Source organism: Rosa rugosa, chromosome 3, assembly GCF_958449725.1.
Source record: "Rosa rugosa chromosome 3, drRosRugo1.1, whole genome shotgun sequence".
Classification (NCBI taxonomy): Eukaryota; Viridiplantae; Streptophyta; class Magnoliopsida; order Rosales; family Rosaceae; genus Rosa; species Rosa rugosa.
This window is the reverse complement of record NC_084822.1, coordinates 5,682,636-5,696,157: the sequence shown is the minus strand read 5'-3', so window position 1 is coordinate 5,696,157 and position 13,522 is coordinate 5,682,636. Positions and strand designations below refer to the sequence as shown.

Here is a 13,522-nt window from a genome sequence, read left to right as displayed (position 1 = left end):
CATGAGATATTGCATCACCCCAAGCGGATATAAGGAGATTGGTGCGCATTACCAATGTCCTGACTACCATCGTAGTCGTTTTCGCGAGACCATTTGGGTGTGTTCATGAGAATATGATGTCCAACATCAATCCCATTGCAATATCCATCGAAAGTCTTCGATGTAAACTCTCTAGCATCGTCAAGTCCAATTGACGGAATAGGATGATCTGGGGAGTGAACCCGTTGTCATATGATATTTGGTAGGAGTGTAGCATAAGCAGCATTACAAGTGGACAATGGCACAACACGTGACCAGCGTGTTTGCTTGTCAACCAATCATCATGAGATATTTAAACGTCCGCAAGTTGGTTGAATCAGTCCACAGAATCCCCATGGATTCTATGTAAGAACATAATAAGTATTTTCATATCTTTTGCGTAGGACGGTCTTAGTCCTAATTTCCCTAAGGAACAGGCTTTGTAAAACGAGCGAGAGGCTTTAAAAGCAACCAATGAGGATTTTGGTTGGGCCTGAGCGTCTAAAACGCTATTCGAAGCAAGTTGGTGATTGCAGCACCACCTGGGGTGCCATCACCATGATGGATGCCATCCATGGTGTCATGGATAAGGACTGCGCCAGCCCTAGGCTGGTGGTGGACGGCGGCAGTGCCAGAGGTAGCAGCGACGGTCACACTTAGTCCAAGAATCAACATTTGATTCATGCTTCATTTCGCTCGAGAGAATGGATGTTCATGTGAAGTCTTTTGTAGACGGATCATCATATCATGACTAGGATGATCTATCCTGTCGTGACAAAGCCAATATGTGTCTAAATCCAATTGGATTAAATAGCTCGGATAGTGACATCGAGTCCACTAGAGAGACACATAAACTTCTCTAAGATGCGCCTTTGTTCGCAATCATTAGAGGTATTGCAAATGAACTCATTTCCGTTCTCTACATGCGTTTTCGCATGGAATCCGTTGGCTATTCATAGGGTACGATTTTCCCTAAGAGCGTAGAGAGTTTCTGTGACAGTAATCAATGTGCCATTTGGCAAGTGGAACTTGGGCTATTCCATGTCCTTGAATTAATACCGATGGTCCAGTCATCGTAGTCACAAAGTAATATGCTCAGAATCAAAATGGAGTCATAATGAAAAGAACTAGAGATTTTATTCATAAGCCAACGGAGTTACATCATTGTCTCTTTGACCAAAGAAAATCTAATCCAAAATGCTAGCTAATGCAAACAATGGTAGTCGTCTAACTTCATTCGGTAATTCCAAAATAAATGTGATCAGGTGAGTAGAGAGATGTCGGTGGAGCAAGGCTCGCTTAAGTACCACTAATCTTAGAACCTTCCTAGACATCACACTTACTTTGGGTGAGCCTACTTTGAAGAAAGACTAAACCATTGGCATTTACTACAAAAATATATGGCAATTGCCTATTACATCTCTTGAAAAAATAAAGACTTAAACAGAATTGGCGATTTATTGATCCCAGCCAGATTTGTAGTCTTCAACCCTTCACTCTAGATCATCTTCTTGATCTTCTTGTTCCACATATTGAGCTTCTCTTGCTTCACAATATGCTTTGTAGGCGGTGCCAATTTCTTCATGAGCTCTACAAATGTGTGCCCAATGACCAGATACTCCACATCGAGAACATACATCTCTTTGCTCAGACTCCATTGATTGAGGCGCTTTGAAAGCGTCATTTAGATGGCTCTTAGTGTTGGTGGAGCCACCAACATGGCCAGAGGCGTTGCCTCCCTCTCTCTTTCCACGTTTACCTCTTCGGTTTCGTGTTCGCCTATTTTGGCGGTTACCTTCCCAAGTAGAGCGATTATATGGACCAGAACGTCCAGAAGTATCCCTAAGATTAGGGTTTCGCTCTTGGCGCCCTCTCTTAGAGGCAAGACTATAATTGGATTCCGGAATATGCTCTGTTTCCATGGATCTCGAATTATAGTTCTTCACAAGGATGTTGTCATGCTTTTCAGCGACATTCATAGCTCCAATAAGCTCATGAAACCTTGTGATCCGTTCTGTAGTAACATCGATTCGATAGTTTTTAGCAACCATCAATGCAGAGACATGGAAGGTAGAGAGAGTCTTCTCAATCAACATCGCATCTGTGATCTCTTTACCACAGAATTTCATTAAGGATTTAATGCGAAGTGCTTCCGAGTTGTAGTCAAGAACTGACTTGAAATCACAGAAGCGGAGGCTATGCCATCTCACTTATAGGTCAGGAAGCAGAGAGCCACGGACGTTGCCAAATCTTTCTTCGAGTGAGACCCACAGCCTTCTGGGGTCTTCTTCATTCATACACTCGTACTGGAGCGAATCATCCATATGACGAGTCATTAGGAAGATGGCTTTCGCCTTATTTGCCTCTAAGGCTGCTCTATTTGCTTCCAAAGCTTGAGCTTGCTCAACAGTTAGCACGTCCTGACTAGGCTCGAGAATCGTATCCAGGATTCCATCGGCCTTGAGATGCTGGCGGACATCACGAACCCACCTGTGATATTCAGAGCCAGTTGTTCCCAATGGATCAAAGTCCAATTTGTTCAGGTTACTCATCCTGAAAGAGAACAAAAAATTAGGGTTAGTTTCGGAGAGAAAAAGGCTACCACGAAAACAAATAAAAATTCTGAGCGTAGTCACTTCCAAGAAATTCGATTCCAAGAGGGGTTGGATTAGATCGAAACAATGATGTTTGCGGTCGATCGTTTTATCTCAACAAACTCTAAGTTTGGAGGACTCTACAAGCTCCAAGCTTGGTGTGAGCATGAACCCCCACAGTTCGGCTTAATTTGGTCTCCCCTATGATAAAGAAAAGGGGGGTAGAAGAAGTGAGGTTGCAAGTCCCCGAAAAAGAAGAGAAATTAAATGTAAAAATTCTAAAAAACGGGAACTTTTACAAAAAAATACCTCGAAATAGGTCGCCGGAAAAAGTCGTCGGAAAACTGCCGGAAAAGTGGTTGACCGGCATTGACCGGAGGGCTGACGTGGCACTGATGCTGACGTGGCCTGGTGCTGACGTGGCAGGCTGATGTCAGTTGCTGGCGTGGCAGTGGGTCCGGCTGCTGACGTGGCGCTGCTGACTTGGCAGGCTGATGTCAGTGGGTTGGGCTGCTTCTTTCTTCTTCTTTTCCTTTTCTTTTCTTTTCTGCTTCTGCCGATTCAAGATTGCTGACGCTCAGGTGGCCGGTTTAGAACTTTTTAGGCCGGTTCCGGGGAAAGTTTTTTCGGTTCCCGGATTCTGGGATCGAGACACTACTAGTGGAAAAATTTGGTAGCAATTGGAGGTATTGAAGGTGGTGAACCGGTGGAATATTTGCTGCGGGTGGTTTAGAGCTTCCGGTGGCCAGTTCAGTAGGTTTTCGGCCGGTTCTTGAGGTGGCTCCGTCGGTTCTTGACTTCCTGGGAAGGAGGGCTTCAAGATGTGCGGCGAGGGCCGAAAGGGTTTCAAGGTTTTGTATTCGGATTTAGGGTTTTTGCTTCTTGAATCAGGGTTTGGTTATTTGTTTCAGGGTTAGGGTTTCGTGCTGATAACGTATTTAAGGAAAACTGAAATTGGGAGAGAATTGAGTCGTGCTTTCATTGATAATAGGGGCCTCTTTATATAGAGGATTACAAGCACAGAGATAGAGTTGTACATGGAAACACAATCGTACATTGATTGGATGTCTCCTAAGATTCTCCGAGAATATCTCTAATATAAACCCTATTTCAACTAGAGCAAGTAATCTCGAGTTTGGGCCAGACACATATTCTGGATTTACTTGAACAGAAATATAATTAATCAATAGGAATAATATAGTAAATTGCAAAATAGAAAACAAAAGAATAAAAATAAAAGAAATAGTAGAAAATGTAGTAGTTGTATGAGAAGCTTCCTCACTACCTTTAATTTCTCTCTACACACACAGTGAACGGGTCTTGCTAGTATTTATTTAACTAAGCCATGCGTGAATGACTCATATAAGAAGCCTAGTTAATTCTGGGCTAGAGAAGATATAACCTCAAGAGGAAGAAGTCTCCAGCAGATAACCAGATCTCTGAAATGTGAGCAGTAAGTCTTGGTTCGAAAGACTTGCGGCTTAAGTGAGTTGGCATTCATCCATAATAAACAAAACTTTCACAAACTAAGACGTTGAGAGACACATGACGTCAGGGCATTGGGTCTTGCATAGAGAACTGCGACACAAGTTACTAGTTCAAAGCTTGCGGCCCATATTTAGGAGGTTAATATCTGGAGCCCAAGAAACAATTTGTCTTGAGTCTAGTGTTTAACTGGTATTAATTAAAATGATTCAAGGATAGACCATAATCAGGAAGTTGGAATCAGTTTATTTATCACATTATTCTTCATCATTAGATTTAGTGGTAATTGAGTAAGGAAATTGTTTCTTTTACTCTGCTATAATTAAACTAGGTTTTTAATGAAAAAAAAAGTCAAAATAACTCTCTTTTTTTAACACGCGCCTAGAAAGAAAGAAAAAAAAACAGATAGAGAAAACTGTCTCCTTGCAATGTTGCTGCAAGATAATCTAAGAATTTTTCTTTTATCCATGTATTATTATAATTAGTTAATAAGATGGACATAGATTGTGACCAGTCATTTATTTTTTTTTCTTGATCTTTATTTAGAAAAACAAAAAAATGGGATTTCTCGTCAAACGTTTCTCCTCTGTGTTCAAGATTGACGGCAAGAGGAGTGCAAACTAAAACCCACCACCATGACGTACTTGCAATCTTCCCAACTCCTCTAAAATTTCGACGATATTATTTTCAACTATTTTTCCATTTTACTAGAGCGATTATTAAATCTGAGGATTTTTCCAGACTTCAGATTACCTAGAACTAGAGCTGGGATCGGCTTGGTACGGCTCGGTAAATAAGGCACACCGAAGCCGAGACCGATTGTTTGAGTCGGTTCGGTCCGGCTCGGTACTCATGAAACTGCATTTCAAACCGAACCGTCTCGAAACCGATCAGTTCGGTACAATTCGGTATACCAATTCTGGTTTCAAAAATCTGTGAAGTTTCAAAGAAATGCAAGCCTTAATGCTGATTTTTCCTGCATAAGTAGTACAAGCACAATTGACCCTTAGCATAAAGTCATAAACTGAAGACAGGGGCTGCTAAACTCATCACAAAGCACACAAAGCCACAAAGGCATAAAGTCATAAACTGAAAACAAAGGCTGTAAACTCATAAACATAAATTGATAAACTCATATACTGATAGTTTGATATATAAACTGGTAAACTGATGGTTGCTAAACTCACAAACATAAAATGCTAACCAAAGGCTGCTAAAAACTCATCACAAAGCACACAAATGCATAAAGTCACAAACTGAAAACAAAGGCTACTAAACTCACAAACATAAACTAATAAATAAACTGGTATTGCAACAAAGGCTTACTATTAGTCTATTACAACCCAAAAATAAACTCATAGATATAAGTATTGCACAAAGGCTGAAACCATTACAAAGCATAAAGTCATAAACTGAACATTGAAAACTAAAAATGAGATTGAGCACAGTTCATGAAATGATAAAAATAAAAAATTAGCAACAGCCAACAAGGTACACCAGTTCAACTTGTTTTTGAGTCATCAGAACCAGAATTTTTAGATTCATCTTCAACTTCCACAACTTCATCACTTGCATGAGTTGCATCATTTCCCTTTGCTTTTGGAAGCGGACATCTTGTTCAGCTTGCTGGATTGAGGGAGAAGTCCCACTACTCGAAACAACCAAGCTGGACTGAGGGAGAGGTACCACTGCTTGGTCTGCTCTTTCTTTGCCTACTTCACCCATATTCTTACTTTTACTTAATTGGAATTTGAAAAAAAAAAATTTGCTAATGACAGTTCATGACTTCATGGAATCTGACTAATCTGTTAATCATAATGCCACTTCTAGTTCAGTAATCAATTAATCATAATATCAAGTTCTCAACCATCAATAAGCCAAAGTACTGATGTCAAAAATGAAATGAAATGATAATCATATTCAATCAAAATGTAAAATTCATAATCTGATAAACTGATAATCATTCGAAATTCAAAAGAATAAAAACCCAGTGATAGAGAATCAGACTTACTCTTAACTTTCCCATTGATAATCAAATCAGAGCCTTCAGTGAAAACTGTAGACGTATTGGAGCGAAGGAATGGAATCAAATCAGAGCCTTCTTACTTGAGTTACTTCTTCGATTTGAATGGAATCAATGGAATCGTGATGTTGCGAAGGAGATTTGACTCGTTTGATTGTTTGAGAGCGAAGGAGGCTGCCTTTTTTAGGTTGAAATGTCAAATAACCTAGTCAAATGACTCGAGCTGTAGCCTGCAGCGATTTGGAGCAGATTAACGGTATGAAAAAAAACGCAATCCGATCCCAATATAATATGTACGGTTTCAGTTCGGTACTCCAAAAAAAACAGAAATGAAACCGAGTCGATCGGTATCGCTACCAGTTCGGTTGGTTTCATCATCAGTTTCTCGATCATAGATTCCCAACCCTACCTAGAACCATGAACCCTAATGGATCACATACATTTAATAATTAGGGTTAGCAAGCTTTCAGTTTTCCTTTTTGTGATATTTTTTTCCTGTTAACTTTGACGGATTTGAGTGCAATTCAGACGGTACCTGGAAAAGTAAAATTAGGTGGAGTCGTGCAGGTTGGGTGGTGAGGAATCATGAAGACCAGTTTCTTCGAGGTGGATGCAGCAGGCTTTCTGAGTGATTTTGTACTTATATTGGAAACGCTGGGATTGCATGATAGGTTGGGAGGATGTCTTCTAGGAGGATGGAAGAAGGTTGTGATGGAAACTGATGCTAAAATGGTGATTGAATATTTGCAAGGCAGCTGGAACCTGATGCCTCTATTGAGGCTGTCCTGATTGATATCAAAGTCCTGGCATCCAACTTTTAAATGGTGTTGTTCTCTTGTATCCCACATAGGAATAATGAAGTAGCTTATTTGATTGCTACTCATGTAGTAAGTTGTAATATGAAACGTAGCTGGGCTGAGAATCCCCCTGATAAGATTATGAATGCCCTAGCTATAGATGTAAGTTCTTCAAATAAAATTGCTTATTCGAAACTATAATTGAATTCTTATTTAATTCATGGATGCAAGAAACTATTGCATATGACCAAAAGTCTGTTTAAGTGAGTTATCAAAATCCCCAATTCCTTTTCTTTTAAAAGTTAACGGCAGAGTCAATGGGGGTTTAGATGAAAAATCATAAATTGATGGAAAAGTGACGTGTCAGCTGTAATGACCCTTAGATTAGATAGAGAGTGCAAGTTTAATGAAATTTACGTAAATTCACAACCTTCTCACTTTAGAGGAGCCGAATCCCTCCTCAAAAGCCCATATCAAGCCTAATCCAAAAGAAAAAGAAAAAAAAAAAGGAGACAGAGTGGGATAGCCTAGCCAGGCTACATTGCTGCAGCCCGGGCGAGTTGAGGCCCAAAATCATGTCACCAATCCAGCGGCCAGCCTCAATCCTCCACAATCATCGTGGTATAAGGAGAAAGCCTCCTTGGACCCCGACATAGAAACCAAAAAGTAACAATCAGAAAGGCCTCATTAAAGTCGCCGCTCCAATCACTGTCGCGGCCCTGGAGAACCTAATCTCGCACAACAACAATCCTTGTTTGAGCACTCGATCCGTAGTATCCCGATGCCGCCACATTGAAGATTGAACATGTGTTACGTCCCGTATCTTAAATTACCAGTTTACTAATTATTTGGACGGTAAACGGCAATTACTTTCACTTTTACTGTCGTTTCGGTAATTTTAGTGGCCCTAAAAGTTGACTTTTAGTTCGGGCTAAAATTTGAGAAAATTTTCTTCATGAAAGTAGTAGAGGACGTTAAACCGAGAGCGTGCATATGTGGTACGTAAAAATTGGAGTTCGTATGTGAAAGTTATGGCCGAAAATGTAAAAGTTACTGTGGTGAGTTGCCATTTTTGGAAACCTACCCAGTTTTCTCTCTCTTCTTCCCCGATCCTTTTCTCCTCTTCGGTCCAATTCTTCCTCCTCCGATTTCTTCCTTCTCCGGCCGACCCACGACAGAATCCGGGCACCGGCAAGCTCGCCTCTTCCTCCTTGTCACATCTGTGGTGGTGTTTTGCAGTGATTCGGCTGGAGGAGCTTGATTTTGAGCCGTGAAGTTCACTGTAGCCGATCGGAACTTTTGTCGATTTCGGCCGTCTCCGGCCACCAAACCAGCGTCGAAGGTTCGGTTTTTGCCAAGGATCATTTTGTCCCTAGCCTTGAGCCACGATTTGCAGTGTGGAGGTCGAATCGATGATGTCAAATCCTAGGGTTCTTGGGTTTTTCTGGAAAAACTTCACCGGCAAATTTCGATCACTTACAGGTAAAATTGGAACTTGTTGTAGTTGTGAAAAATGCTTGGACTGTTGAGTAGGTGGTGCTGCCAAAATTTGGTGGCCATTGGTGGTGGTTGCCGGTGGCGCGTGGGGCCCACACGCCGCCACTGTGGGTGGCGCGTGGAGGCGTGTAGGGCAGTGTTTTAATTCCAGTTTTTAGCCCATTAAATTGTATAATTGTTGTAGAGCTTGTATGTGAAGTTTGGTGAATTTTGGAGGAGTTTGGAATTGTTTGTGATTTTCCAAAGTTCGGAGTTTTGTGATTGAATTGTGGGAAATTCGGCCGTCGGATTTCCCTCGTTTCCGCTATGGAGTATGTAAATTGAGGGATTGGTGTTATGGGGGAGATTTGGGTTGAATCCGAGAAGTTATAGAGATGAGATTTCGTTTTAGGTTCGTAAGTATTTTATCGGATTGTCGTTTACGGAAATATAATTGTGTACAGGATGATGTCGCGAGCTACGGCTACATGAAGGAACTCGTTTGCGTGGTCGCCCAATAGTACTGTGAGTGGACTTTTGATTTTAATTGATGCATGCAAATTAATTTCCGCAAATTTTGATTTTATTGATTTATCAATTTAATTATCGAGCATTTTAATTTGGTTTGGATTATTAATTGATTTATTGGTTTGAACTTTTGAATTAAGATTCATTATGCTCGATTTGAGAATTTTGATTTATGTGATATTTACCTTATTATTATTCCGTGGTAATTTCTGGAAATTTTTATGATAATTCATTATCAATTCATGAGATTTCAAGAGGGATTCGGAATTGGTTTTGGGATATATGATAATTATTTTGGAAATATGATTTACGTGATTTTTTCAACGATTTATTTTACCGAGATGATTTCTGGATTACATATTATATTTAGTAGCCAATTTTGAGATATTCTGGAATATTTTTGGAAATGGGATTTTCCGAAGGAATTTGTGCTCGTACTAATTTCCGGGTTTGGTTACGGATTTGAGAATATTTTGGCGTGCGGGGTCACGTCACTAGAATATACTTATTTTTTCTCGTGAGATATTGGGGAAGCTTTATGGATTTACTGGTTTTCGATGATTTTCTTCACCATACTTGGGTTGATATAAGTGGTTCGTTTAGTTCTCCTCCTCACATGAGTGGCAGTCGAGGCTCCTCCTCACTTACTTTGTGTTTGTGGGTCGAAGTCGAGGATAGAGCATGGGATGCTCCGACCCGAGCCTGGGAGGCTCATTCGTTGTATGGTGATCTCTTCTTCCCCATATCCTATTATTTTTGGCTAGCGGGGCTAGTCCGATTTCTTTTAACCAGCGGGGCTGGAATGTTTTCACGAGATTTTAAGTTTAAAGAATTATGTTTTTCTAAACATTGCATGCATCGAGATTTTATAAATTGAACTACGTGGGAAAGTAATAAAGCTTTGATTCATTTATATTATTTTATTTTGATTAATTATTTTTTGTCCACTCACACTAACGTGTTTTTCAATTACTTTCCCCTGGGCCCTTCGGTTTCAAATGACTAGTTTGCAGGCGAAATTAGTTGAGGTCGGGCGTACATGGAGTTGAGGCATAGTCAACAGCATGGCTTCCGCGTTTGCCTTTGAATTAGGTTTTCCTTGTTTACCTTTCTATTAGAATTGCTCTGATTACCTGTGGGATTAATGTTATTCAAGTTGCGTTTTGTGTTATGTGAATTGGGGAATGTTGTGTTATGGGGAGCAGGGTGGCTCCAGGAGAATAAGGGTGAATTGTTTAGAAGTGTATATGTTTTTCTACAGGTTTTGGGTAGTCCACTTTTAGGGGAAGTTCCGCCAAATTTTAGGTAGAATTTCTTCTAAGGTGGGCCCCGCAGGGCCGCTTCGGATTTCAGAGTGAAATCCGGGGCGGGTCCTGTCAACATGCCACCTAGAACCTCCTTCCGATCACCACCACAGCCCAACACTCTGAACAATCACAACCTTTAAACCACCGCGCAATCGGAGTCAAACAACCTCTCCGCCAAACCCTTAGTCCAAAAACACCACAACCTATGTCGTTGTCTCTACAAACCTAAACTATCGATGTTGCTTGTCCCGCCTCCTCGATTGGAGGATAGCCCTGCTTCCTCGCAATCGGAAACACGTTGCTATTTATTCTGCGTGAAACAGGGTCGCTTCCTCCACAAATGAAACCCTAGGTTTCGCAGAGAGAGATTTAATTGACTAGTCACTACCAGAAAACTTGTTTTTTTACGACGTGCAAATTACGGCATGCATGCCTTGCACGCCGTAAAAGATTGTATTTTACGACATGTTTTTTTGTGCGCTGTAAAAGACTTCTCTTTCTGATCTTTTACGGCATTCATTCGTGTGCGCCGTAAATGTCACATTTTATTTACGGCGCACATCGTAAAAGACTTATTTTTCTGATCTTTTACAGCGTGTTTTTAATGTGCGCCGTAAAAAACTTTCCAATTTATATTTACGGCTTTATGTGTGCCGTAAAAGACTTTCTAATTTAATCTTTTACGGCGCATTTTTCATGTGCGTCGTAAATGCCAAAAAATTTGAAGACCCGGTGCACTATTATTTTTGGCTGAAATTCTAATTTCCCTCTTTTTGAAGTTTGCTATGAAAACCCAAGAGATTGAGCCTAGAATTCTTAACCCTCCCAAAACCTGTCTCTCTCGTCCTCCCTCTCTATCCATCATAGCAAACACCCAAATTCACCTACCCATGTAATTCTCGGATCTTCCACCTTCGAATTTCCGATGGCGTTTCCCTACACAAACCTCACGCTTTCTCTCTCTTTATCCTCTCCCTCGCCCTCTCCGCCTTCTCTCCCTTCGACAACTACGCCTTCGACTGCGGCTTCACCTTCGACGATGGCTGCCGCTTCATTCCGGACTTGTCCATTTTATCTCGCTCAATTTCACTCCGAAACCAAAACCCCAATCCCAATTCCCCCCAAATTTACCAAACCGCTAGGGTTTTCCCACAGCCATCCTAGTATGAGTTCCAAATCTGCGAGCCGGGGACCCACATGGTACGACTCCATTTCCAGAACTTCAATTCTTGTAATTTTGATTGAAATAGTGCTCAGTTTCATGTCTTGATCAATGGGTTTGTGGTTTTGAAAGTCAGTAACTTTGGATTTGGGGGTGTATTAGGTCCAATGATTAGGGAGTACTTGATTTGGGTCAATACTGAAAAGTATGTACTCAAAGACTGTATCAGAGTTTCTAGTCTTATGTTCATTACCCATTTAGAAGTGATGCATAAATCTTTAGACTAAGTAGTGAATGCAAATAAAAAGTTTGGGTTCCAATTAATGTTCTTGGCATAAAGGTTGTCTTGCTGTTATTTCATTACGAAAATGATTGAAGCTAACTGGTACTGTCCCAATTAATTTTGTGATGGAGTCTATAGTTTGATCATTATCTTACTAACATAATGGCTCTGTTTATATGATGAAGCAAATTAGTACTCTGGCTGGAAACCAAACTCCAAGTTATTTTGTGTGGGAAGTCGTTTTTACAATGGCCATTATTGGCCTAGGTCTCCTGCTTTTCGCTCCTCATAGGAAATATGTAGAACTTTCTGCTGGCTCTTGGCCGGAAGTACAACTTTTTCACTCTAGTAATTTGTTCTTAGTTCCTCCTACACTTAGTTCCTTCCCTAATTAAATTCAGATCTGCTTTGAAAAAAAAAAAGGGGAAAATTGAACTTTCTTGTTGGTCTTTCTCTTTACAGAAGGTTAGAAATGTCACTGAGACGTCATGACGTTGAGCAGTGGATGAGCCATAGACGGTTGCCAGATGAACTAGGGAGGTATCATAATATATATTTTTTTATTTGGATTTCCACGTGAAGTTACAATGTTACATCATACATTTTAAGCTGTGCAAAACTGCATCATTTGGAAACTTGTTATGATTGAAATCATGACTGCTGTTAACATTCAACGTTACTTGGGCACGTGCCATATATCCATGGGAGTGTGGTGCTAAACTGCTAACTTTTGTTTCTGTGGACAACTACTGTTAATAGTAATAAGATATGTTCCGAGGAATAGCATGTTCATGATAAACTGTCATTCTTAAGTATGTCTTACAATGTTATAGCACCTCAAGGATATAACCAAAAGTTAAATTGGTTATGAAATATTTGAAGATACAATTTGAGTACTCTGGTTGAGAATTGTTTTGAACTAATTCAATTTGCTATCTACAGGCTCTTCCTATATATTTGGATAAGCTTTTCAATTAGTATGTTGCTATAATCCTCTCTGTGACTTTTGACCTGTTTTTCAGATAGGTGAGTTTTTTTTTTCCATGATTTGGCATTGTGGTTCAATGACAAGCTGAACTATAGGGCTATACATTGATTGTTAGGTTGTCATATGATTTTTCACCAATCATCAATAACAGATAAAATTTGAAGTACAGAACGCCTAAAAGTTATCCCAACAATTTAGGAAAGTGAGGGAGCCAATGCTGGAGGAAAAATATGTTTATACAGTGGCCCAACACGGTTGTCATCCATAGTTACAATGCCATTGGTTTCAAGAAAAGGGAAATGATATTTGTACCTAAAAGAGATAAGTAGCAACCTTTGTGTTCATTATGGTTGGGGCGGAATTTGATTTGGTGTTTGCTTTTATTCTGCCAGGTTATTCCACAAGCAATATGCACTAGATATGGACTTGCTGTGGGTTCCAACCAATATGGTATCACTTGGGTGAGAACATTTGAATTTATTTCTTTATAATTGTCAACAAAGTTCACACTGTTAACAACTCAATGGATTGTTAACAGATTGCTTCAGAAGGACTCAAGCACAGAGTCTTTGAGACATCACTGGCTAACCTTCAGGGAGATGAGGAGCATGCTTACAGCAAAATGTGGTTGATAGCTTAAAATATCCAAGGAAGGATTGTTTTTGCTTGCTATGTATTTTTCTTTGCTCATAAGCAAATTTTATATGATGTACAATAAATAGATTAATGAAGTTCATTTACTAATAAAAATATATATAGCAACATGAAATATATAAATTGTGAACTTTTGGATTTTTTAATTTTTTAACCATCATTTACGGCGTGCATTGTATGTGTGCTGTAAATATACCCCCCGCCCCC

At 40.0% G+C, this 13,522-nt stretch overlaps 1 protein-coding gene across 7 annotated transcripts; it reads left to right on the top strand.

The window, feature by feature from the left end:
• The first annotated feature begins 11,018 nt into the window (after positions 1-11,018).
• LOC133740406 (probable cyclic nucleotide-gated ion channel 20, chloroplastic) lies at positions 11,019-13,522 on the top strand. Of its 7 annotated transcripts, XR_009861205.1 has the most exons (4): positions 11,019-11,428; positions 12,136-12,213; positions 13,054-13,122; positions 13,200-13,522. XR_009861205.1 is itself a non-coding variant. In XM_062168354.1 (3 exons), the coding sequence occupies exons 1-3, from the start codon at positions 11,154-11,156 to the stop codon at positions 13,299-13,301; spliced, it is 435 nt and encodes a 144-aa protein (XP_062024338.1). In that variant the 5' UTR covers positions 11,019-11,153; the 3' UTR covers positions 13,302-13,522. The 7 variants fall into 7 exon arrangements, 3 of the variants coding, with proteins under 3 accessions (XP_062024338.1, XP_062024337.1, XP_062024339.1); XR_009861204.1 differs by having other exon boundaries at positions 12,136-13,111; XR_009861202.1 differs by having other exon boundaries at positions 12,136-13,122.

Coding starts and splice junctions, on each gene's coding strand:
- LOC133740406 (XM_062168353.1), top strand. CDS start 11,154: ATGGCGTTTCCCTACACAAACCTCACGCTTTCTCTCTCTTTATCCTCT. Junction 11,429..13,053: donor GCGAGCCGGGGACCCACATG/GTACGACTCCAT, acceptor TTATTCTGCCAG/GTTATTCCACAAGCAATATG. Junction 13,123..13,199: donor ACCAATATGGTATCACTTGG/GTGAGAACATTT, acceptor GATTGTTAACAG/ATTGCTTCAGAAGGACTCAA.